The 25469-nt window shown below is 33.2% G+C and overlaps 6 protein-coding genes and 1 pseudogene across 10 annotated transcripts; 4 read left to right on the forward strand and 3 right to left on the reverse strand.

Moving 5' to 3' along the window:
* Window positions 1–233: 233 nt before the first annotated feature.
* Window positions 234–1439, reverse strand: LOC145105191 (large ribosomal subunit protein eL36y-like). The gene is made up of 4 exons (XM_079042322.1): window positions 1330–1439; window positions 814–921; window positions 531–730; window positions 234–453 (listed from the first exon to the last, which is right to left on the reverse strand). The coding sequence occupies exons 2-4, from the start codon at window positions 913–915 to the stop codon at window positions 423–425; spliced, it is 333 nt and encodes a 110-aa protein (XP_078898448.1). The 5' UTR covers window positions 916–921; window positions 1330–1439; the 3' UTR covers window positions 234–422.
* Window positions 1440–1508: 69 nt separating this feature from the next.
* Window positions 1509–3336, forward strand: LOC145105190 (phosphatidylinositol N-acetylglucosaminyltransferase subunit P-like; annotated as a pseudogene). Its single transcript, XR_013707257.1, has 5 exons — window positions 1509–1735; window positions 2091–2348; window positions 2515–2587; window positions 2699–2817; window positions 3014–3336. The product of XR_013707257.1 is annotated as a phosphatidylinositol N-acetylglucosaminyltransferase subunit P-like (transcript).
* A 1523-nt stretch (window positions 3337–4859) lies between these two features.
* Window positions 4860–6778, forward strand: SKIP4 (SKP1 interacting partner 4). 2 transcript variants are annotated; one of them, XM_079042323.1, is made up of 3 exons: window positions 4860–5027; window positions 5549–6052; window positions 6117–6778. In XM_079042323.1, exons 2-3 carry the CDS (start codon window positions 5571–5573, stop codon window positions 6715–6717), a joined length of 1083 nt encoding a protein of 360 aa, XP_078898449.1. In that variant the 5' UTR covers window positions 4860–5027; window positions 5549–5570; the 3' UTR covers window positions 6718–6778. The 2 variants fall into 2 exon arrangements, with proteins under 2 accessions (XP_078898449.1, XP_078898450.1); XM_079042324.1 differs by having other exon boundaries at window positions 4860–5022.
* Window positions 6779–7186: 408 nt separating this feature from the next.
* LOC145109803 (serine/threonine-protein kinase VIK-like) lies at window positions 7187–11659 on the forward strand. 3 transcript variants are annotated; one of them, XM_079046956.1, is made up of 13 exons: window positions 7187–7326; window positions 7412–7498; window positions 8676–8915; window positions 9096–9170; window positions 9257–9337; window positions 9425–9522; window positions 9617–9737; window positions 9855–9934; window positions 10021–10083; window positions 10213–10325; window positions 10411–10496; window positions 10750–10868; window positions 11303–11659. In XM_079046956.1, the coding sequence occupies exons 2-13, from the start codon at window positions 7472–7474 to the stop codon at window positions 11439–11441; spliced, it is 1242 nt and encodes a 413-aa protein (XP_078903082.1). In that variant the 5' UTR covers window positions 7187–7326; window positions 7412–7471; the 3' UTR covers window positions 11442–11659. The 3 variants fall into 3 exon arrangements, with proteins under 3 accessions (XP_078903082.1, XP_078903081.1, XP_078903083.1); XM_079046955.1 differs by having other exon boundaries at window positions 7187–7498; XM_079046957.1 differs by having other exon boundaries at window positions 7187–7498; window positions 9428–9522.
* Window positions 11660–12240: 581 nt separating this feature from the next.
* Window positions 12241–14451, forward strand: PYRD (Cytidine/deoxycytidylate deaminase family protein). Its single transcript, XM_079042325.1, has 3 exons — window positions 12241–12879; window positions 12963–13261; window positions 13678–14451. Exons 1-3 carry the CDS (start codon window positions 12472–12474, stop codon window positions 14255–14257), a joined length of 1287 nt encoding a protein of 428 aa, XP_078898451.1. The 5' UTR covers window positions 12241–12471; the 3' UTR covers window positions 14258–14451.
* Window positions 14435–16349, reverse strand: LOC145105195 (voltage-dependent chloride channel 1, chloroplastic-like). Its single transcript, XM_079042326.1, has 4 exons — window positions 15603–16349; window positions 15348–15515; window positions 15066–15272; window positions 14435–14808 (listed from the first exon to the last, which is right to left on the reverse strand). Exons 1-4 carry the CDS (start codon window positions 16245–16247, stop codon window positions 14575–14577), a joined length of 1254 nt encoding a protein of 417 aa, XP_078898452.1. The 5' UTR covers window positions 16248–16349; the 3' UTR covers window positions 14435–14574.
* Window positions 16350–18774: 2425 nt separating this feature from the next.
* On the reverse strand, window positions 18775–20014 carry LOC145109805 (uncharacterized). Its single transcript, XM_079046958.1, has 3 exons — window positions 19784–20014; window positions 19112–19237; window positions 18775–19014 (listed from the first exon to the last, which is right to left on the reverse strand). The coding sequence occupies exons 1-2, from the start codon at window positions 19895–19897 to the stop codon at window positions 19133–19135; spliced, it is 219 nt and encodes a 72-aa protein (XP_078903084.1). The 5' UTR covers window positions 19898–20014; the 3' UTR covers window positions 18775–19014; window positions 19112–19132.
* Window positions 20015–25469: the final 5455 nt, after the last annotated feature.

A 25469-nucleotide genomic window follows, 5' to 3' on the forward strand; every position in this document is an offset into this window, starting at 1 on the left:
AGATGCAATGTCCTTTTCTTTCTTTTTCATACATGCATTACATAGCAATGTACTTTAGTTTTATGGTTAGTTTCTTTTTAAAACCTACACTAAATGGCAATATACTTTTTCTTGGTGTTCGACTATAATATTTAAAAATAATTTTTAATTCCACCTAGTGAGGTTAAAAGAAAATGCCTCTAGGCACAATTCCGTTCTTTTAAACCTTCATTATAATACTTCCTACAAATCTATGGTCATCGATTGATCGATCTTGCATAAAAAAGTTTCTGTTCTGATACATTTGTTGGTATATCAAAATTTGCAAATAGAAAGTGAACCACGACTTTTTTCAAATCCAAAAAAGATAATATAAGAAGTTTTTTTCAATAAATACCAAAACCACTACTCTATTCGAAAGACAAATCTTTATCTTTTCAATCTCACTTTTTCTTCTCAGCACCTCCACCAGACCTACAAAAAGATGACCCAATATTACATCAAATCTATGTCAATATCAGTATTTGTAAAGCTTTAAAGAATGGAGTTACCTCATCTTGCGAAGAACACTGGACATCTCCTCACGCTTCTTCTTTGCTCTCTTGTGGGTCCCCAACTTCCTCTTTGCCACTTTGAGGGCACTTTTGTCCTTTCCAACCTTGAGAAGCTCAGTGATTCTCTTCTCATAAGGAGCAAATCCAGAAACCTCTCTGATAAGGTTTCTCAAAAAGTGTGATCTCTTGCTTGTTTTCTATATATAATTCAAAGAAGCACAACCATTAATTTAACCAAAAGAAACTCAACACAAATTAGATATCATGATTTGTTACTTACCCCTTTCCTGTCAGAAGGACGAGGTGCTAATTCCTTCTTGGTGACAATTTGCCCTTTGTTTAGACCCACAAAGAGTCCTGTATTTGGCTGTTTTGGAGCCATTGGATCCTGAAACATAACTCATATCAGCGCAAAGCAGCATACACTTACAACAGATCATCAACTTAGCATATGCAGTTTTGATTCAATATGCCCTGAAAAACTTACAAGCCTCAGACTACAAGCAAAATGCGCAGTATATTCTTATTAAACATGAAGCTAATTACAAGATATAAACGAGTTTATGCGTGCCAATAAGTTCGTAAACACGAGTAAGCTTATAAGAACATGGAAAGCATCTCGGAACTAAAAGTAAAACGAAGTGATAAGCAATTTACAGCACTCCTGCTTAAACAAACATACGATTCATTCAGAAAGCTCGAAATGTACAGAACTTAAAATTTGCTACAAGCATATCACATCAGGTTTACATTGAAACACGCATGAATTCGTGCAATGAATTGTTAGAGAACAAACCGTATAGTTTCTTCCCTCCGGCTGTCGCGTTTTACCGATGCGGCTGAGGAAAAATGAATCCCTATTTCAAGTTTTATATGGGAGGTTGGACTTTTTATTATAGCAGACTCTTATTAATGGGCCATTGCTCTATTCATGGGCCTTTTAAGAATCATCTATTCACAGTCCAATTGATTATCGAGTATCGAACTACCGAAGGAACTTAAGATCAACATCTGAACTCACTGTTATTCCAAATTGCAATTCAACGATCGATCGCCAACAACGTATCCATCGTCTTCGACGACGAATCTCGTCAAGAACTCTCAAATTGCTGGCATCATTACTGTACGAAACTCTAGAATCACAAGTCTCCATCTCTCGATACCTATTAATTTTGCTTAGCAAAATCCCTATCCTAATCCAAGTAATTAGTTGTTACTATTATTAACACAATCTTTCATTAATTTTACTTAACTTTAGTCTCGAATCTTATTCGGTAAAGGTATAGCAGTTTTTGATGCGAATTGATGTTGCTTTGGAGATTTTAAGTAGGAGAAAGCTTTGAATTTCTAAAAATATTATGAGCACTTTGTTATCTAATATGTATCTGTTCTTGAATCTCTAAATTGTATGCGCACTCCATGAGTTTTTATTGTAATTCCATCCTGGTTATCACTGATAACAAAGTAACCCAATTGAGTAGAAGAAAGCTTTGAATTTCTTTGATATCGATATTCCAGCATTCTTATTCAAATTTGTGCTTACACGACATGTTTCAGAGTTTTTCACTTGGAGTCTTGGAGTAATGATATTTGGTATTTGTGACTGACGAGTAGAAAAGGCAATAATGGAAGATCAATGTTCTTTTAATAGCCCTAGAAGGACTCTTTGTTATTCTAGAAACAGGGGAACAACTTTCTCTGTTTTTGAAGCAGACAACAAAAGGGCTTCAGGTGTTGGTGTTTAAGGAGACCATGGTCCTAACCCTTCTGAAGTTTATGGGTTTGTAGGAGCCATTTCAATTGTTGTTGCCACAGGTATTCTTCCTTCTGTACAATTTTTACTAAATCTTTTTATCAAATATTTTTGAATGATGACAAACTAAAAGATTCTTGAAAGGTCCTCCCTTTTCTCAAAATTTTGGTTAGGTTTCATTTTGTGTTCAGAGAATCCTAATATTATGTTGCTTTGTTGTTCCAACAGTTATTTTCATGGTATGGGCATATGTTCCTGATCCTTGGTTACATTCCATTGGTATCTTCTACTATCCTAGCAAGTAAGTAAGTGTGCATTGGATAAATGATGTTACATTTTCGTTTTTACATAAAACTTATTATGAAATTTTGTATAATTAATGTGCTTCTTTTTTTTTATTTAAACTTTTCAGGTACTGGGCATTGGCACTTCCTGATTATGCCATGGTGATCATTGCAACAATCTTCATATTCTACATCGGCCTCAACTTTATGGCAACTCCACCTCCATCATCATTCAACTCAATAATCGGTGAGTTAATCTCCCATAAGGCTTCTTATTTATGCAACCATGTTTCACGAGTTCTCAATTTATGCAACAAAGTGGTCTTTAGATGAAATATTTAACCATGTTAATTGTTTTAGTGGTTAAAACATGGTTGCATATTTTGTGTCAGTTTCTTAAATTGGTAAAAGAAAGTATAATTTTGTAAGTATATTTATGACAGATGAAAACAACAGAGAACCTGTGTGTTTTGATCCTGTGTTAGAGGAAGATGATCGACCCATTGAGCCTTACTCTGATATTGGAATTGATCAGATCAATGAACTCATGTTCAAAGACTGGAGATAATAGTTACCAAAAAGATAAGATGATTGATTGTTCTTAAATGTATGCAATTATAATTATTGAATTTCTAATGTATTTGAAGGTTCCTTTCCTATATTATGGAAATGGTTATTTTCATCATACAAGTGGATTGATTGCCCATATTTTTACATGTTATATGATTATTTTATGGAGAATTTGAATATAATTTTTTTCGGGACATTGCAGGTGTAATAAATAGGTAATTTTACTTATACATCAACGGAAACTTCTCATTACAACTTTCATTGTTACATTTGTATTATACCCTTTGCTTTGGTTTATGGGTTCATGTACCCTTTGTCTTAAAGTATGGATTTATACCCTTTGCTTTGTGATTTTGAAGATGTACGAGTTTATACATTTGTATATATATTGAGCGTTCATTTGTCTAATATTTATTAAGACTAATCGTGGGGTTGTACTCACTAGGCTTCTTAAAATCTAATCCACTATGTTGACATTCTTTTTTAGGTTAATAGTTGTTTGTAGAAGCGTAGAAGATTATGAAGCTAGTATTTGACATTTAGAAGAGGATTAGTTGTGTATGAAATACTATTTTTATTTGAACCATTATTTTAATGTCTACATACATTCACACATGTTTTTCTGAACTAAATTTGGAAGTTAAATTTTGGATCGTATTCCACACTTAGATTTGAAGTTTATTTACTATTTTGATGATTGAAATTTTGGGACTTTTTTCCTGTAAAATTTAGAACTCAAGAGATATTTTGAAATTATTTAATAAAGGTTATTTAAAATAATATATGACATATGTTTCAAAGGTGGGTGGGATTCATTTATTTAAATAATAATATTAATAATTGTTTTAAAAGTTTAAATCAGAAAAAAATAATAATATTAATAATTGTTTTAAAAGTTTAAATGAGAAAAGAACCTTCTAAGGAAATATATTCATTTCATGTACCAAAACCTCGATAAAAAAAACATCACAGGAACTAGGGGTGAGCAAACCCAAACCAAGAAACCGAGAAACTGACTAAAACCGACGAAACTGAAACCGAAAAAACCGAAACCGTAGCAAAACCGACGGTTAGGGTTTGAACTTTTTAAAAACCGGAAAATCGGGTTCGGTTTCGGTGTTTACCTAGAAACCGACCCATCCAACCCGAGAAACCGATCCATCCAACCCAAGAAACCGACTCATACTTAAAACCGACAAACTACCCCAAGAAACCACTCCATCCAACCCGAGAAACCGACCTATAATTGATTGTGTTTTGGTTGTAATGGACTATTTCGGGCTTTGGTTGTAACTTGTAATAGACTGTTTGTTGTAAGACTCATGTTTTTTGAAGTATTTAACTTAAATTTGGTGTTTTTTGAAGTATTTAACTTGTTGCTTCATTTATGGAAAATGGGTTAAAACCCAAAACCCGTGAGTGTATGGGTTGAACCCAAGAAACCGAAAAACCGACCTCAGAACCCGAGAAACCGAACCGATCTGAAACCAATCCTATTAGGTTCTGAAAACTAGAAACCGACCATTTATGGGTTGGGTTGAGTTTGGGTCCAAAACCGACCCATGCACAGCCCTAACAGGAACAATCCGAATTAAAAAAAAAAAAAAAAAAAAAAAAAAAGTTAAAGGACGAAAGACATATTAAACTATATGACAGGACGATTCGTGTAATTTATTCAAAAGTACAACAGCCTAAATATCTTATGGCTTGTGTCATTCTCACCCCACAGGAATGTATAACTCAAAAAGTGACCCTAACGTACCAATACTCATCGATCCGTTTTCATTTTTACATAATCAGAAAAGGGATCAGGGTTCCGAAAAACTCGATTTTGGAAGAATCAATCCGAATTGATCAGTTCCAAGTCAACGCGCACCTGATTGTAAGGTTTTGCTTTCTAATCTCTATCTCATTTTGATATAATTTGTTCATATCGAACTGCGATTCGTGTTTTTGTAACCTAGGACTTAATCTGATCTAGATACTCGTTCATTTCACTGATCGTAAATTGGAACATATGCCTTTGGTTGAAAGGCGTTTCTCATTCAATTGATGCAGATATTATGCCCCAGTGGATGAAATTTAAGGTTATATCACCACGAAACGAATGAATTTTGATAGGACACGCAAATGTGTCGTTGCAATTATGCAGTTATGGTACTTGATGTTATCTCAAAATCGGTGTAATCTAATGATTTTGAAATGGACATGAATTTTGTTGTTGCAAAACTTTCTCTGCTCTTGAAGCAAATTTATTCAATTTGTATGATGTAAATTGAATGAAATTCCATAAGTAAAATACAAAAAAATTATGTGTTATATAGAATTGATCTATATAAACAAATTTGCCTGTGACCAAGTTAGGCTTCAAATTGATCAATGATCTAGACATTCTTTGCATTTTACAGGGATTTAAATTGTCGCAAGGGTATGAAACATTTTGAAAGTGAATCAGAGGGATCAAATCAAACTGTTTCTACACAATCATCATTGATCAATGGTCTCCCAGATGACATTGCTCTAACCTGTTTAGCAAGAATTCCTCGTAGATATCATTCACTTCTCAAATGTGTCTCAAGAACATGGCGTGATTTGGTTTGCAGTAAACAATGGCAATCCTATCGTGAAAAGCATAATTTGACTGAAACTTGGATTTATGCTTTGTGTAAAGACAAAATGGAGCAACTTTGTTGTTATGTGTTAGACCCAAACTTACCCAAAAAAGGTTGGAAGCGTATCCCTGATCTTCCACCTCATTGTTTGAAAAGAAAAGGCGTAGGGTTTGAGGTTTTGGGGAAAAATATTTACTTTTTGGGTGGATGTGGTTGGATTGAAGATGCTACAGATGAAGTTTACTCATATGATGCTAGCAGGAATGCATGGACAGAAGCTTCTCCTTTGTCAACTGCAAGGTATTATTTTCATAGCAATTTACTTGTATTTCTTTATCAATAAGAGCAACATACTTTTATTCAGGTGTTATTTTGCTTGTGAATCAATGGATGATAAAATGTATGCAATTGGTGGACTCGGGTCAAAATCAAGCGACCCACATTCATGGGACACATTCGATTCCAACACAAACACATGGACATCTCACATGGATCCCAACGTTGTTCCCGAAATAGAAGATTCTGTAATCCTAAACGGAAAAATCTATATAAAATGCGGCTCTTCTGCTGTGTCTTCACATGTTTATGCAGTGGTGTATGATCCATTAAATGGCACGTGGCAGCATGCAGATTCTGACATGGTGTGTGGGTGGCGGGGCCCAGCTATTGTAGTGGAGGACACGCTGTATGTGTTGGATCAGAGTTCAGGGACTAGAGTGATGACGTGGCGGAAAGATAGGAGGGAGTGGGAAGCTTTTGGGAGGCTGTCGGCTGTACTTACTAGACCACCTTGTCGGGTTGTTGGAATTGGTAAGAAGATATTTGTGGTCGGAAAGGGGCTGAGCACGGTGGTTTTTGATGTGGATAAGGCGGCGAATGTGGATGGGGTGTTGGTTACGACTTCTGTGCCTAAATTGCCGGCGTCTGATGATGATGTAATTAGCTGCAAGTCTCTTTCTTTATGACCTTTTTATTTTTTTTCTCCTTGTATGAATTCAATTGAAGTTAAATGTTTATTTTAATTAATTGGGACATGTCTTTATAATTAATACAAAAAGAACGGAGAAAGATGACCATGTTGCATTATTATGGATTTGTCAAATCGTTGATCAAAGTCGGAGAGATGCTTTTACATGAGGAAGTAGATGCTTGCTAAAATATTTTATCGGATTAACCTATAAGGCTATAACTGAATGTATTTTTTTAATAAACATTTTTAGATAATTATTATTACTATGAAATGATGCCTAATAATCTAAGATTAAGCGGTTTAGTTTAGGATAACGAATTAGTTATATTTGATAGGATTTGTAAAATTATCATTTAATATTATCCATGTACATGATAAATTTTAACAACAGAAATTAATAAAATAGAATTTCAATTTAACAATTCCACACGCCAGCTAATTGAATCTCTAATTCCAAGTTCGTAGAATAAAGTCGAATTGCGTCAAAATTCTCCCCCAATTTTCCCACCAAAATATCAATTTCATTTGCTCGTGAGAATGTTCCCCACCAATCAACCATGGCGAAACACACTATGTTTTTCTTCTTACCCTTTTCCATTTCTTGGTAAATCAGTATTTTATTTGTTCTTATTTGTCTATTCCTTAATCTCATCGGCCATAAAATTATGTGGGTTTATAAATCTTGATAGCAAATCGTCACACAGTTTCGTTCCAAACTTCAACAACAGAATCTTGGAACCAGAGTTGCCATGGATGCTTCATCATCACCTAGTTATGTGAGTTATTAGTGTTTTAATTTGATTTTAGTATCTATCCACTTATGATATGTGTTTTGTGTATGTAAGCGATTGAACCTATAAAACGTGTGTTCTAGTGAAAATTTGGTAAAGATATGATCTGGGTATTGTAATATGCATTTTATTTCCTATGTCATCAAGCTTTGAGATAAAGTTTGAATCTAGTGGTGAAGCATTTCATTTTTTTTGATCCCAAATGATATGTTCAAAAAAATTTATTTATTTTATTTAATCAGATTGTCAATCTCTATTTGCATAATTCAAGACAGCATTTTTGCTTTTATCCATTTCTACATTCTATTTTTTAGGATTTCTGATGGTTACTCATTTGACCAATTAAAGTCAAAGCAAGTCCACAATATTGACTTTTTGGTTAATTTTTAAATGTCTTATTTGTTTGAAGAAATGTTTAATTCTACAAGAGTATGCAAACCTACAATTTGTGCAAGTTGGGAGATTTAGGGGAAAATATGACTTCGATTTTTGTTGTAGTGCATTTTACTACCTCCATTGTTGAGCTCTGAGAAAAGATTGCATATCCAAAAATGGCATGTTTTTATTAATAAATTTTGAAGTTTAAATGAGTTTTCTTAGCAATAGTTATTGCATAATTGAAAGTAATAAACTTCTTTTTCTCTATATCCAAATTTACATCTCTATTGATCGATCTTAATTGTGACTAATTTGACCCAAAAAAAAGTCAAAACATGTCTCCACCTTTCACGTTTCAATCAAGTTTTGAATTTTTCATCTCTCTTATGAAATGTGTACAAATTAAAGTAGATGATACTAGTTTCTACATATAATTTGTGCAAAACTTAGATCATCACATGTTAAAAGGATTATGATATTTTACAATGGACTAAAGTTGCATTCATTTGTGTATTAAAGAATCATACTTTAATTTCATTCTATTACAACATTGTACTTTCCAAAAACAGAAAAGTCTTATTGAGATGGGGTACTTTAAAAGATCTACCTAATTATCGTAGTGAAAATTTCCTTGTATTTGGATAGCATTACTATAATTGGGTAGATTTGTCAAAGCATGATGCTATAACAGTAAGAAATCAAAGTAGGATGCTATAATAAACAAATCAATGAAAGTACATTGCTATTTTTTTCCATAGGTTTGATGAATTTCATATTCATGTAGGAGCAAATGCAAGTGCAAAAGTCGGACTCAGATGGGCCATATCGGCTTCTATATTGTTCGGGTAAAGGCAACAAATGGGGTGTGATGCAAGAGCTTGAAAAAGGAGTAGAACCGAATGTAGGAGATTATGATAGAAGAACAGCACTTCACTTAGCTGCTTGTGAAGGCTGCACTGAAATCATTCTTTTACTTCTTGAAAAAGGAGCTGATGTCAACTCTACTGACCGTTGGGGTCGCACAGTAAGTTTCATATTTTTAATATGTATATACACAGTGTGCCTGATACATACTATATATATATATATATATATATATATATATATATATATATATATATATATATATATATATTGTATGTATGTATCAGGCACACTGCTAAAATTCACGGTTGTTTCAAGGTTTGTTCCTTTTGGTTTGCAGCCACTTTCGGATGCACGTAGCTTAGGTCACTTGGAAATATGTAAAATCCTCGAGGCACATGGAGGACTTGATCCGGTAATCTATGTTTGACCCTCAAGCCAAACCTATTACTTTTACAAATTTAATATTAATTCATTTCACATAAAGTATCTTTTCTATAGGTTGGACTCGATTCCCAAACTCCATGTTACCAAATTCATTACACAGAAGTTCGCATGAAGGAATCAATTCTTATTGGCGAAGTAAATACTTTATATTTTATAAGAAAAAAAAAAAAATCTTTATTAAAGGAACTTCATAACCCGCGTGTCAACCATGTCACATGACAGCAGGGTGCGTATGGTGAAGTTTATAAAGTAAAATGGCGTGGCACAGAAGTCGCTGCTAAAACAATCCGGTCTTCAATTGCGTCAAGCGAAACTGTGAGGTGAGCTTTGACCAACAAAAGTCAAACCTAGTACTTTTCGAATCAAGAATGTAGTCTGTTTGAGTTTGACCCTTGAAAGTCAAACATGTTACAGGAAAGCGTTTTTGAAAGAACTTGAGTTGTGGCAAACGCTGCGACACCCAAACATAGTGCAGTTTCTTGGTGTCTTGAAGGACTCGGATCGCTTGATTTTCCTAACCGAGTATTTAAAAAATGTTAGTCTTTTTGTTTTTAACTTTTTATTTATGACGTGTATTTGTATTAGTACCCTTTTCAGTTCTTTTCTTTTATATATGGACTTTGATATTTGTTTATAATTTGGAATTTTGTAGGGAAGTTTGTATGACATTCTAAAGAAGAAAGGAAGACTTGATTCATTGACAGCTGTCTCTTATGCTTTGGATATTGCAAGGTATTTTATTTCATCTTCAATGTTATCATCAAACTTTTCTCGAGTCATTGAAGAATTTTTATGAAAACTTGAGTTGCATTGTGCAGGGGTATGAATTATCTTCATCACCATAAACCTCATGCTATAATACACAGGGATTTGACCCCAAGGTATATATGTACTGTATGCATTTATTGTTGTAAAGAAAAACAAGGGAGATCAAAATCAAATAATGGGTCAAGATTCTTTTTTCAAGTTTTAGACTTCCAAAATGAAATGATGATTTCTTCATATTTTAGAAATGTATTGCAAGATGAAGCTGGGCGTCTTAAAGTGACAGACTTTGGGTTGAGCAAAATTGCACAGGAGAAAGATGTTTATGGTTACAAAATGACTGGAGGAACTGGATCATGTATCAAAATCTACCACTTTTATTACAATAATAGCAATAATAAAGTTTCATGAAATGTTATTGATTTTATGATCTTTTTTTTTAGATCGGTATATGGCTCCTGAAGTATATCGGCGAGAATCTTATGGCAAGAGTGTTGATGTTTTCTCGTTTGCTTTGATTGTTCATGAAGTAAGTCCTACCTATCACTTCTCATATAGCTTTTGACTTTTATGGTCAAACTAATTCAAGATTTGGTGTGAGTTTTTGTTACTTGAACAATAAAGTTGAAATCATCTTGAAATGACTAATAATCGGAAATGTTTTTGAATCTTCAAACACAAAATTAATCAATGATACATTTGAACAACTTTTTTGCATTTGTTATGTGACTTGAAAACTTAAAAGAATTCAAATTAAAATCTTGCATGGATATGTGGGTTAGATGTTTCAAGGAGGACCATCAAATAGAGAAGAACCACCCGAGCATGTGGCGGATAAACGAGCATATGAGGACTCGAGGCCGCCTTTATCTTCATATTTGTATCCGGAGCCCGTAAGGATGTAAGCTACTTACTCTGTATTAAGTCGATCTTTCTGCATTTGTAAATATATAGCTTACCAGATTAAGTCATGTTTCCTCATTAAATTAATAACATATACTAAATATTCATATGCGGAAGCCAAAAGTCTTGATTCCTCCCTCCCTTTTGAAATTGAGTTATTTGGCTTTTTAAGTTCAAACAAACTTTATAAACTTAAAATTTTGATATGAATCTTTAAAATGTTTATGTATTTGGATAAATAGATTAAACACCCATAACAAGTATAATAAGTATGGCAATAGAACGATGTTGGTGTTGAATTCCTAACAAAAATCCTGTCATATATGAACTTGAAAGTTATAGATTTGACTTATTAAGTCAAAGTAGCTTGAAAATAATATTTGACTCTTTCTAATTTATGTTTTTTTTATTTTTATTTTTAAATGGGGACAGGCTTCTTAAAAGATGTTGGCACCGCAATCCTGACGCGAGGCCAAAGTTTGAAGACATAATAACAGAACTGGAGAAGATTTTGGAGAATGAAGAAAGTAAAGTGGGCATTAGGTTTTGCTCTTGCTTTGTCATCGTATGAAAGCTGAGCTACTTGTTACACTTACACAAATATACGTATATGTATGCAGTATATATGCATACTTTTGTATGTTCTTCATGTCGGTTTATTGCGTTGGTATATATTATGATATGTTACGTGTAATATGATGTGGAGTATGAGAATATGAAATGCATTAGTTCATCTAACTAGATGACTATTGCTTGTATTTATAAATAAAGTTGTTTTTTTAATCCATAGCTACCATTGAAACGTTGAAAATTACTTTTAGAATGCCTAAATTTGTATACAAACTAAAATTGATGTTAGTGTGGCTATATTTGCTTTCCATAACTATATTCATAAAAATTACATAAAAGGACTATTGTATGAAAGTTAAAATTCTATAAAAGACAATATTGTATGAAAGTTTGATTATTATTTAATTTTTAAATTGATTATTATTTATTTTTTAGGAATCAAATCCAACCCAATTTTACTATTAAAAAAACTAATTTCTCTATCTTTCCGACAATCAAAATTTTCACCACCATTAGCAACACAACATGAACCAATATTTATTTAATAAATATAATTTATGTTTATGTTTTACTCTATTAAAAACTATTATAAATATTAAAAATAATTATTTATTTTAAAACAAATAATCTTAAAAATCATCCAGGAAATTTAGATATGAATGATTAATGGTAGCAAATTCGAAATCAAAAGAGATTATAAGTAAAGAGTTGAGCATGAATATTAAAATGAAACTAATTTTATTCTAAAAAATATTTAATCCACCATTTTATATGTTGAATGTAGCACAAAAAATCATAAGAGAAAATTGGGTGAGCAAAGCGGGTCTGTGGGCATGAACCAGGCCACGAGAAATAATCTATTTTTTTCTTCTTCTTTGAATTTGTTGAGGGCATGGACTAGGCCATCTTCAACCTTGACTCACTTCTAATGCACTATCGAGATTTGAGATTCAAAACCTATTTAATCTCTAAATCGGGTGACATCGTCCTGGACTTCAAATTCACAAGTTGTTGCTGTTGGAGTTTTCATAATGTATGCCCAAACACTTCCAATTTCAAATTATAATCTCAATCCCACAAAAACCTCATCTTCGTTTCGCTGCTTAAACCCTAACCCACCTCCAACCCAATTTGTTAAATTTCAATCCTTTTCGAATTATAGATTCGGGTTATTTAATTCAACCAGAAGGGTATCTGATTCACCAAACAATATGAGGAGGCACGTTGGATTAGGTGGGATTACATGTGAAGAAGCGTCACTAGGGAAAGATGATAAGAAAGATAATGACGATGGATTTTATATAAGAAGGTGTGTGGAGCTTGCTAGAAAAGCTATTGGGCATACAAGCCCTAATCCCATGGTTGGTTGTGTTATCGTTAAAGATGGGAAAATCATTGGTGAAGGATTTCATCCCAAAGCTGGGCAACCTCATGCTGAGGTACTTACTTTAATATTTGCCTTTTCTGCTTGTAACTTTCACATATATGATATACGACTCACTTTTTTTATTCCATTTGACAGGTTTTTGCTTTAAGGGATGCTGGGGAATTGGCAGAGAACTCAACTGCATATGTGAGTTTAGAACCATGTAATCACTTTGGAAGAACTCCTCCATGTTCTGAAGCACTAATCAAAGCAAAAGTGAAAAAGGTGGTGGTGGGAATGGTTGATCCAAATCCAATTGTTGCCTCAAGGGGCGTTGCTAAATTGCAAGATGCAGGAATTGATGTAACAGTTGGTGTTGAAGAAGAACTCTGCAAAAAGCTTAATGAGGCATGGATACATCAAATGAAAACTGGGAACCCTTTTGTGACCTTAAGGTAAGTTTTATTTTGAGGTCATTAACTGCAGTATGGATAAGTTGATGTTTCAAAGCGTATTTGAGAAAATGACAACACACTTGGGGGAAATGGAAGTAAATAAGTAATAAGGGTAAAATTGTAAAAAGTTAGTGCTTAATGGGAAAGTCTCATTTTCATGTCTTTTTATGTAACATAAAGAAACAATATATATATATATATATATATATATATATATATATATATATATATATATATATAGCTTACCAGATAAATCCTATATATAAAGTTTGTTTTTTTAACCAAATAAAGAGTCTGAATGAGACAAAATCTTACACTACAACAAACAATATTCACAATATTCATCAGTTTTAACAATTAAACAAACAAAAGCAACAACTCACATAAGTACATAACAATGTCTTGATGAAATACAGATACTCTCTCACGATCGATGGGGGTCTCTCGGATGATCTTGGGGAAGAATCCATGGAGGCTGGTGGATACTACTCAAGGCTATTACAAGAACACGATGCAGTTGTGCTTTCTTCAAAATCATTACAAAAGTATTCAGTTCCTGAATCCAAAGAACCCAAATCAAACCAACCGATGTGTGTCATAATTGCAAAAGATCCAAATCCTGTGATCCAGATTGAAGAATCAGCTTCAAAGGTGGTCATATTCACGGATCAACAGACAGGGGTGGGATCTGAAAAGGGGATCGAGACACGGGTTTTTGATGAATTGAAGTTAGGGACAATCTTGGAGCATTGTAAAGGTGAAGGACTGTGCAGTGTGTTGCTGGATTTAAGAGGGGGTATTGGTGACTTTGAGGAGATTTTGAAGGGGGTCGAGGGAAATTTGGCGCAGAAGTTGGTGGTGGAAGTTTTGCCAATTTGGGGTGGGAACAAAGAAAGTGCCTCCCTTGAGGCTATAAAGATTGGCCAAAAAGCAGGCTTGAACAAGTTTGAACCCAAAATAGTGGGCAAAAGTGTAATATTGGAGGGTTACTTTTGATACAAGCATCAGACTCTTTGCAAAATGCAAGAAATTGAAATTGGGAGATTATAACCCCGAATGGATGACTTGTTGACTTAGTTTAATTGACAAGTGATTGTTGATTTAACAATCTTGTTTGTATTGGTTTTTGACTTTTGATGATTGGCATCCAACTTTAAATAATTTGCTAATGTATTACACGAAATTATGGACTTGTTTCTCCTATAAACAGATATAGATATATATACAGATACAATAATAATGGAAGATAAACATCTACAGTATTAGACATCGCCTTTTAAAACATATTATTCCTCATTCAGATAAAAGATACGTCAATTGTTTATACTATTTGAGGAATTATTAGGCCAAATACTTTGTCCACCTCCTGAAGCTGGGTGCCCATTTGCTGCGTGCTTTCTAGAAGAAACAGCATCCTTGATTTTGGTGTTAAGTAATTTTCGAATCTTTTTCTCACTTTTTAATGTTTCTTGAACATTGTCATAAACCAGTTTGCATAGCTCATCCAGAGCAAGCATCGGAAATGGTTCTTCAATCAGAACCCCCACCTACAAATATAAATATAATAATTAAAAACAAGCTTTTCAAATTTCAATGCTAAGTTTGACTTTTAAAAATCAAATCTAGTGATTTTGAAAGTACAAAAATGGCAATACTATGTACAATTCAACACCTACAAACCCAATCTTTTTCTCAATAGTTTTGGAAAAAGGTTCAAAATTTGTATAGAAACTTAAGTTTGAAAAATGGAGGGTTTGACTTCAAAAGATAATGTTTTTAAGGAAAAACAAACAATGAAACAAACCTCTTCGATGCAGAATAGAGAAGCAGCGCTGATGAAAGTAGCGGGGACTACAATCCAGTGACAATCGTCCCACAGAATTATCGGAAGGGTGAGATGCCATAGAACAAGAAATCTTGAAGTCAAACGAGTGTAGGAAAGAGGGATAGGTATGCTTGTGATTTGTTCACAAACACCAATTCCTTCATGGAAACACGTAACTTTTGATTCCTGAAACGTAATCCACAACCAAGATTTTACTATTGAGCTCAAAATTACGAGTTTGAAACATTTTTAATATCTTACTAGCGTGGTTAGCGTTGATGATTCCAAATTCAGCAACTTGAGACTTTGAGAGATGAATTGGATAATGCAACGTGGACGATGATTTGAACTCAGAACTAGATCTAAATCATTATCCTCCAGAAGATTCTTGAGGTCTCCTCCTATGTCGGATCCATGAATCAAATGGCACTGTATTGGATTTGATTGCAAAAGGTCAGAGCATATATCTCTAAACTGGAAGCATTGATATTATTGCTGGATTTAAAGATTACAAACCTTAAGAGCGATTGGGAACGCCAGAATATACTGCAAAAGCGCCGTTTTCAACACAGAATCTGTCTCCACACTAACAATCACTTGTCGAGCGAAGTCATTTGTCCCTGAAATCACCTTCGTCCAAGCCTTCCTCCCTTCCTCAAACCTTGAATACGAAGCTTCCGTCCTGAAAACCAACAAAAGCGCCAACGCCGGAGCTGTCAACTGGTAAGGCAAAGAAGAAGCCCTCAAAGTCGGGAAAAATTCCGGCAACAAATCCCAAAACACCGCCGTGTTGTAACTCGCTATCACCACAGCCACCGTCGTGAAGGCAATAACCGGTGGGACTAACGATAAAATCACCCTAGAACTCAGACTTGACAGCAGATGCCTGAGATGTCTCAAAGAGCTTCGGTGTTCAACCCAATCTTCGTATTTGTAAAGTGGCCTCTTCTGTTTCAAACGACTCTCTTGTATTGCATCGGCCCAATCGGGTATTACTCGGAGAATTGAGATTATGTTTATGGGTGCTGGAGGAGAGGGTGGATTAGAGTTTCGAGAACAGAGGATTTTGGAGGGTTTTGATGGGATTTTGAAGGGTGTCCATGGAGGGAATTGTGAAGAAGATGATGGTGCGATACGAAAGGAAGATTTTGGTGTGGCCATGGAGGGAAGTTACAGTTATGTAAATGAGGGAACGCAGAGAGAGGGGACATTGTGTTGGGAGCTTCTGTGAAGTGAAGAGTGCGGAGGTTTTTAGTGAGGGAGAGAGAGAGTGGATGGTTGTTTGACAGGTATGTGAATGAGATTTTTTCAAATATCTAATATTAATTTAAAAAAAAATATTATCGATAAAAAAAATAGGGTTAAAATATTAAGCCTGAAAAATACTACAAAAATCAACTATATTTATCTTTTACACAAGTTATAAAATACTCATTTCACAATAAAATATGCCCTTATATAACAAACAAATCAAGAAAAATAAATATCTACAGCAACTTAATATCTATAAAAAAATTGATTATTTTAGCTTCTTATTAGAAATTATTGATCTTGACAAATATCAAATATTACAAATTATTTAGCTATTTCAAAATTAGCAGTTTCATGTAATTTTATTCCCACAATATAATATAGCTTTATTATATAAATAGAAATAGAAATATGAGAGATCTCAATTTCATAAAATAACAACTAAAAGATTGATTTAGCGTAAATATCCAAAAGTGGATTATGAAAACCAAAAGTGGAATTTGATTTAGCGTAAATATCCAAATATAAAAAGAAATAGACAAAATTGCAAAAATGGTCCTTGTGGTTGTCAAAATTATGCGGTTTTGGTTCAAAAAGGTTTGGTGGTGCACTAGTGGTCCAATTTTGGATACCTTGTGCGGATTTGGTCCCTATGTTGTTAACTTTAACAGTTTGACTGTTAAATTTTTTAAAATGACTATTTTACCCTCAGTGACCATCTCTGCAATTGAGTCTTTTTACCAAACATAGGGACCATTTCTGCATACCTTCTTTTTAAATTTATTGAAGTATTATAGTTTTTTTTAATGAATTTTTTATATTTCTTTTTATTAGATTATTATATATGAATAAATATTATTTTTAATATATAAATTTAATATATTAACAATATTATTTTATTGGAGCATTGATTTTTTTTAATTTCTTTTTTATTGGATTAAATCTTTTTATTGGATTATTATATATTAATAAATATTATTTTTAATATAAAATATTTATATATATTAATGAATATTACTTTATGGGATCATTAACTTCTTTTAGTTTTTTTTTTAATTTCTTTTGTATTAATTCTTTTTTGTCGGACCGAGTTTGAAACATATTTTGGATAAAACCACAATTTTCGGATCGAGTGATAGTGGTGGTGTTATCTAAAATATGCTATCGTCCGGAATGCCTATTCCGGACGAAGTTGTTATTTTTGCTAAAAAAAATTGGTTATTTTCTTCAAATACACATTAAAATGTTGTTAGATTACTTAATTACTCGTTTATTAATGTACAGTAATTCAAATAAATATTAAAAAACTAATTATAAATATCAGTAGTCCAATAAAATAATATTCATTAATATATTAATATTATATATTTAAAATAATATTTATTCATATATAACAATTCAAAAAAAAAGAATTAATATAATAAAAAAAAGGTTTTAAAAAGAAATTAATCCAACAAAATTTCAAAAACAATGCCTAAAAACTCACCTCATCGAATTTATTTTAAATATGTGAGAGATAACATATTTTGGACAACACCACCACTATCGATCGGTCCCAAAATGGTGATTTTGTCCAAAATATATCTCAAAACTCGGCCCGAAAAAAAAAGATTTAATACAATAGAAATTAAAAAAAAATTAAAAGAAGTTAATAATCCCATAAAGTAATATTAATTAATAAATATAAATATTTAATATTAATATATATTAATCCAATAAAAAATATATTAAAAAGAATTAATTAAAAGAAATCAATACTCCAATAAAATAATATTATTAATATATTAAATATTATATATTAAAAATAATATTTATTACTATATAATAATCAAATAAAAAGAATTAATCAAATAAAAAGAAATTTAAAAAATTAATTAAAAAAAACTAATATATAAAATTTCAATAAAGTTAAAAAGAAGATATGCAGAAATGGTCCCTATGGTTTGGTAAAAAGATTCAATTGCAGAAATGGTCCCTGAGGGTAAAATAGTTATTTTAAAAAGGTTAACAATTAACCTCTTAAAATTAACGACATAGGGACCAAATCCGCACAAGTTATCCAAAATTGGACCACTAGTGCACCACCAAACCTTTTTGGACCAAAACCGCATAATTTTGATAACCACGGGGGACATTTTTGCAATTTACCCAAAGAAATAAGTTTACCCAAAAAAAAAAAACAACCTTGAGTATCCAGATGTGAACAAATAAATTGATGACAAATTCAATCTAAACCAAAAATCAAATATTGTTTTTTTTTTTGTTTTTGTTTTTGTTTTTTTTTTTGGTGCTCATCAAGCCACTTGTATTGTCGCTTTTTACCACAAATGAGGCACTATCCAAGTATCCATTCGTATTACAAAGAAGAAATCAATTTACAATTAAATCCATTTTTCATAGACAAAATTGGGATTTGGGATCCCTCATAGAATCCATATACACAAATTATGCACCTTGTGTACACAAAAATCCCAAGGCTACAGAATCAATATACACGAAAAAGTAAAATACATTAACACTAGCATATGAAAGATACATACATGAGGTTAAAACTGCAAATAAAGTCCAAGAGGAAAAGACTATATAGAAATAAAAACACCAAATATCATACAAACAGAGAAGAAAGAAAGTTCCTAATCTTTATGAGAGCCTATTTGGGAGTTGTTTCCTTTGTATTCTGCAGAAGAAAAGTGAATCCAAACACTGTGATCCCACAAGATATTCAAGATTCACATTCTAAAGATCAATCAAAGGCAAAAACATCAAAAGAAAACCTGGTTGTGTTGTCAGAAAGATCATGAACGTTTCTCTGTTGGCTTTTTGGGTTCTTGAATTCCTTGTTTAGATCCAAAGATGAATCTCTTCACTGATTGTTCTGCTGATTGTATGCGATTCTTGATCTATTATTTGAAATGTGTTAGGATTGACAGCAAATAACAATGGCCAAAACCCCAAAGATAACATGAACCAGAAAAGCATCTAAACATTAAAAACCCACATTTGGAGATCATCATATAAAACCCCACAGTAGCAAAATAACATTGACAGTTGCTAATCAGATTACAATTTAGACAAGCCATGTTACAATCTAGTAGTTTTGGGGTTTAAATGGCTATAAACATCGGCCCCAATTTTATAATTTGAGAGAGAGGCCGGGTTAGGATTATGAAAATTAAAAGTGGAATTTGATTATCGAATAAGAGATCAGCGAAGCATAAGTTAATTGCAATAATGAAGACCTAATCAAAATTACAATATCAGCGACCAGGAAATCACCATGGAAGCGATGAACAATCTAAAAATGTAAGTACAACTCATGACACGCCGCAACATGCGAACCCACAAAATACCACTAATTGTAACTGAACTAAAATCCAGAACCTGAATTAGCAAAAAGAAAACCCTAGATTAAGTCAAAGAACAGTAAATCGTATTGAAAAGCTTACGGGATCAAGAACATTAGGTTCGGGACCATAATCAGCAGTTAGGAGGAAATAACCAGCAGTAACCGTCGCCACCATTGTTGTTCTTCTCACCAACTTGTCAGTGCTCGGATTCATAGTCGAAAACTTGAAAGATGAGAGAGTGTGAGATTAACGAGAAATAGATAATTCAATCGCTGAAGTTTCCGGATTTTCCAAATTGGGGAAACCTTCGAAGTGTATAAGTCCAATTGCACTTGCACACACAGGGTATATATATATATATATATATATATATATATATATATATATATATATATATATATATATATATATATATGGTTAACTTCGACTGAAATTTTATTACCGCTACTGAAAATCTTTTGGCGAGCCATCTTCAATGTAGTTTTTTTAGAAGTATTTTATTATTTGAAAAGCTTTTAAAAATCTTTTTGATATTGAAGAGATAAGTTTTTTAATAGGTTATTCAAATCTGGTTTTGCCTATGTGGCATTTTTACCAACCGTGATTGCTATTAATAGCGCGCTGTAGCGTTTTGTGGTGTTACTGAACCGCTATTTTGAAATACCGGTGACACTATTAGCATCGCTATTGACCGCTATTTACCGCGAACCTCATCAGCGCTATAGCGACGCTACACCCCGCTTTTATAATTTCGTACATATTGGGCTACTTTGACAAGAAAAGAACGATCGTGTATTATTTCAATATTAAATCTTTATTTTTTTAACTAGTCCACTACACTTTTTGTCTTAATAAGTTCAAATAATAAATATAATTAATTACAAACTACAAAGCAACAAATGACAACTTTCCTTTCTCGTCTGTTTTTAGAAACCACGAACGACTTGAACTGTAATGACATTTTGACACTTTTTAGTTTCCATATTACTATATTAGAATATTATATATAAATTATGTTATGTTTTTTGTCACACCCCCAAACCAGAACGGCGGAAACGTTCGGGGCGGAGGACGTCATGTACAGTATCATAACAATGCACAATAACAAAACAAGCAACAACATCATCCATTGCATTAATAATATAGTTAATACAAGTGTGTTCTGTGTAAAGTTGTTAGACACCAAAAATATGAAATCAACAAAATAAAGATGAGTCTTGAGTATGCTCCATCTTCTCAAAACCTGGTCATCTGTACCTGTCTACTGGTGACCTGAGAATACAAGTTATTTTGAAAGAGTAGATCAACATTTAAGCTGGTGAGTTCATAAGTATTTTTGTGTCACATGTTTGCATTAGTTTTATGAAAATGTTTGCAAGTGTTTTGATGTAAATGTTTGTATACTTCCTAAAAAATCCTATATTTTATACTAAAATGGAAAGTAGTCTTCTACCAAGACCCGACTGTTTTGTATGTTTGTTTTCTCGTAAAAATGTATGTTTTCCCAAGTTTATGACTATCTTTACTAGAAAATAGTTTGCATTACTCGATGTGCGAATATCACTATATGAATGTAATGGGGGAAAATAAAGATGTACAGTAGTATTGTATAGAATACCTACTGAAGTACAAACTACCTTAAAACCAATAAGTTAATTTAAGGTAAAATGTGATGAGGTTATAACCATGCTTGATTGACTAGTATAAAACACGACGATCTAAAGACGTCGAAATGGTATGACATTTGTCACCTGTAGACCTGCAGGTCCCACTGTAGCTAGCAGCAAGGTGTAGGTTGGTCAATCTCGTATAGATCTATACACAAACTCATGCTCTCCCTCCAGGTGACTCTGGTTACAAAACGTGACACAACAAGTATATTGTTATGCCATGAAGTAGTGGCTCACATTATTGTTATCTTGTTCTTGTTATAGTATATATGTTCCTTCCTGTTCTAGTTATAGTATGTATGTTCCTTCCTGTTCTAGTTATAGTATGTATGTTCCTTCCTATTCTAGTTATAGTATGTATGAACTGACTCATGTATGAACTGACTTATGTAAGTTTCACTGATCTAGAAGTAGTAAGTAGTAATCCTCTAAACTATACTTATTATAGTTTACTAGTATGATTGTTTGACTGTTACTGATTTGTAGAAAAGACTCAATTACTAACCATAAGCAACTAAGTTAAGTATGTACCTTAAAAATGGGTTTAATATTCATATATGTATTTAATAAGTATAACTATGATTTAACCGACATTCGGACTAGTGATCCTACCCCAAGCCCACAACCAAACAAGGAACAGGAGTCAAGGTATCTAGCAATAGTCCTAAGTCTGTTAAAGCATACTTATACGTAAATAGATAGATGAATATGATTTGATATAAAAGAAGTCTAAAATAATTTAAAAGAGTTTTAACAAGTTGTTAAGTATAAGAAATCATTTTGGATGTTGTTTTCACATGTAAATGGTTAACACAATTTCATTGTGTTCTACTTGTATCCCCCCTAAAAGCATTTAAAAGCATTTAAAAGTGTATTTGTAGGGGTATGAACTCACTTGTAGTGAGTGATTCGAATGAAAGATCGATATAGGATTGCTTGGTATCACTAGTGAAGTCCCGAGCACAAATGGATCCTATTTAGCATATAATAATACATATATGTATGGAATTAGGGCCTATAACAACTAATAAGTATAGGAAACAACCTTAGGAACTAGGAAACACTTACAAAGAGGTGTTAGAATCGAAATTAGGAGGTTGAATGGTGTTCACGGCCACACATGAGGTGTTCACGGCCTAGGGATGGTTCACGACCCAAGAACACTTGAAGTGTTCACGTCCCTAGCTTGGATCTAAGAAGGGTTCAGGACCCTTGATGAAGGGTTCACGACCCTTGATGAAGGGTTCACGGCCCTATGAACACCTTGAAGATCTTGAAGATGATGATGAAAAGTGATGAATCAATGATAGGATCCAAGGGTTTCTAAGTATAAACAAGTAAAGGGGATGAATGCTTATGTTTTTGAGGAGAAAAGAAGCCTTTGTGTGGATGATACTTGAGAGAGAAATGATGTGTTCATGGCTGGAAATGGAGAAGTGAAGAGAAAAATGTCACACCCCAAAACCGGAACGGCGGAAACGTTCTGGGGTGGAGGACGTCATGTTTAGTATCACAAATCATGCATCATAGTAAGCAAAGTAATAAACAACCATTTCATTAGAAAGAAAGTGTTTACAAAGTATGTGATTCACATAACATAGAATACAAAGTAAATAACAAAACAAGACTTGAGCTAATATGCTCCATCTTCTGAATCCCAGTGCGCGTACCTGTCTACTGATCTCCTGAGAATACAAGTTATTTTGAAAGCGTAGATCAGCATTTAAGCTGGTGAGTTCATAAGATTTTAGTGATGTAAGTAAGTAGTAAGAAAGTTGTAGTAAGTTGTAGTAAGTTCTGTTTAGAAAAGTTTTCCTGTTCCTCCAGGAAATCCTATATTTCCTGCTTTGATGAAAGATAAGTAAAAATGACTCTACAATCCTTTCTATGAGTACTAAAAGGATACAAGTTATATAAAACTCAGAGTAAACAAACAATCGGTTGTGTGTATCTGCCCTAAGCCCACAACCAAACAAGGAACATGAAATGAGGCGGAAGGCACACATCCCATTGTTTGTTAGATCATCGTTGTATATAACCCTGACGTATTTACTTGGTACTCACGGATTTAACTGTAATAGTTCCTTTATAATTGATGAAAAGATTCTTTAAGAAAACCCTTATTTCTTTTAATAAAAATGGTAACCACAGTGGTTCCTTCTATAATCACTTAGTTTATACTAGCTATATATAATCTAATATCGAACATATAGTTAATTGTGTGAATCTGCCCTAAGCCCACAACCAAACAAGGAACAGGGAATGAGGCGGAAAGCACACATCCAACTACCTATCAGATGTTAATTATATATAACCTTGATGTATAAACTAAGGTATTATAGAATTAACCACCTAAGGTCCTTTAAGTTGTACTGGTTTAATAAAATGGATTAAACCCTTTACTGGTAAGTTTCTAGTTTTGTATACCAAAAGTTCTTATTTGAAAATTATGTTTTGTACTAGAAAACGGTGCATTGAATTAGTGTCCTATGACCTGGCCCATACCTGGTACCCCTTATGATTACTTGGTCTATACAGAACATATATATATCTAAGATCGGATAGATAGTAGGCTGGGTGAATCTGCTATAAGCCCACAACCAAACAAGGAACAGGAAATGAAGCGGAAAACACACATCCTACTACCTGTCGGACCCGATTAATATATATCCCTGAATGCATACACTAAGGAATCATAAAGTTAGTATTATTGGCCCCCCTTTCTACTGAATGTACTAGACTCGACTGTTCGGATTGTCGATTGTAAAATGAAAGTTTTCCCTAGTATATAACTATCTTGACTCGAAAATAGTTTGCATTAACTTTCAAGTGGAACTGTCACAAAATGAAAGTAATGGGAAAATATAAGTACACAGTTGTCTTTTGAATTGACAACCTGCAGTACTGATTACCTTAAAACGTTTTTGTTTTATTAAGGTCATAATGTGATGAATAGTCCCCATACTATACGCTCTCCCTGCAAGAGATTCTGGGAACCAAACGCGACTTCAACAAACTAGTTGCTGAGCCGTGAAGTAGGCTCACATTAAAGCTATACAATCATGTATACCCAATTTTACTATCACCTTTTGTTTAGAACAATGAGTTAGTGATTCATTGGTATACTTAGATCCTGAAGTGTTCTTATGCTATAACATCTTAGTATGTTTGTTCTGTTATAGTATCTTAGTATGTTCTTTCTGTTATAGTATCTTAGTATGTTCTTTCTGTTATAGTATCTTAGTATGTTCTTTCTGTTATAGTATCTTAGTATATTCTCTTTGTTATCGCGTATTGTTTCTACCTCCCCGTTTCTCTTTATAGTATGCTCTAGTATCTAGTATGAACTGAACCCCTAAACTATACCCCTTATAGTTTACTAGTGTTTTACTTGAACTGTTACTGAAAAGACTCATTTTTCTACTAAGTTATGCTTGTACTTTAAAAACGGAGTTTTGTTAAACTATAAAGTAACATAACTTTAAAAGAGTTTTTGAAATGTTTTGATCACTTATAAAAGACATAAGCAATCTTTTTAAAGATGTTTATAAAAAACATTTACACAATTATCATTGTGTTCAACTTGTATTCCCCCCCTTAAAAGCATTTAAAACAATTTAAAAAATTGATTATAGGGGTATGAACTCACCTTATGTTGGTGATTCAAACGAATATGCACATAAGGATGAGAAGTTCCACGAATGAATTCGCGAGACACAACGAGTCCTAAATGACATATAATGGTATATATTGGCATAAATATAGTGTTTAGAAACAACTAAATGCAGGGAAACACCTTTAGGGACTAGGAAACACTTTGACCAAGTGTTAGAATCACATGTGATTCCTCTAAGGGGAGTGTACGGCCACATTGAGGAGTGTGCGGCCATGGGTGTACGACCATGGAGTGTACGACCGTACACTCATGGTAACAAGTGCACAAAAGTGTTTTCTAATGATAGGGAAGCTTGTGGGACTATTGTTCATCAAGTGTTGAAGCTAGAAATGCACTTTGAAGGCCCTTTAAGGGTGTTTTGAGGGGTGTACGGCCATACAAGGGTGTACGACCGTACACTCCTTATGTTCTTGAGTTCTAGACGTTTTTAAGGTGTTAA

The sequence above is a fragment of the Lactuca virosa genome, chromosome 4 (genome assembly GCF_052849685.1).
Source record: "Lactuca virosa cultivar CGN04683 chromosome 4, Lactuca_virosa_CGN04683_v6, whole genome shotgun sequence".
Taxonomy (NCBI): Eukaryota; Viridiplantae; Streptophyta; class Magnoliopsida; order Asterales; family Asteraceae; genus Lactuca; species Lactuca virosa.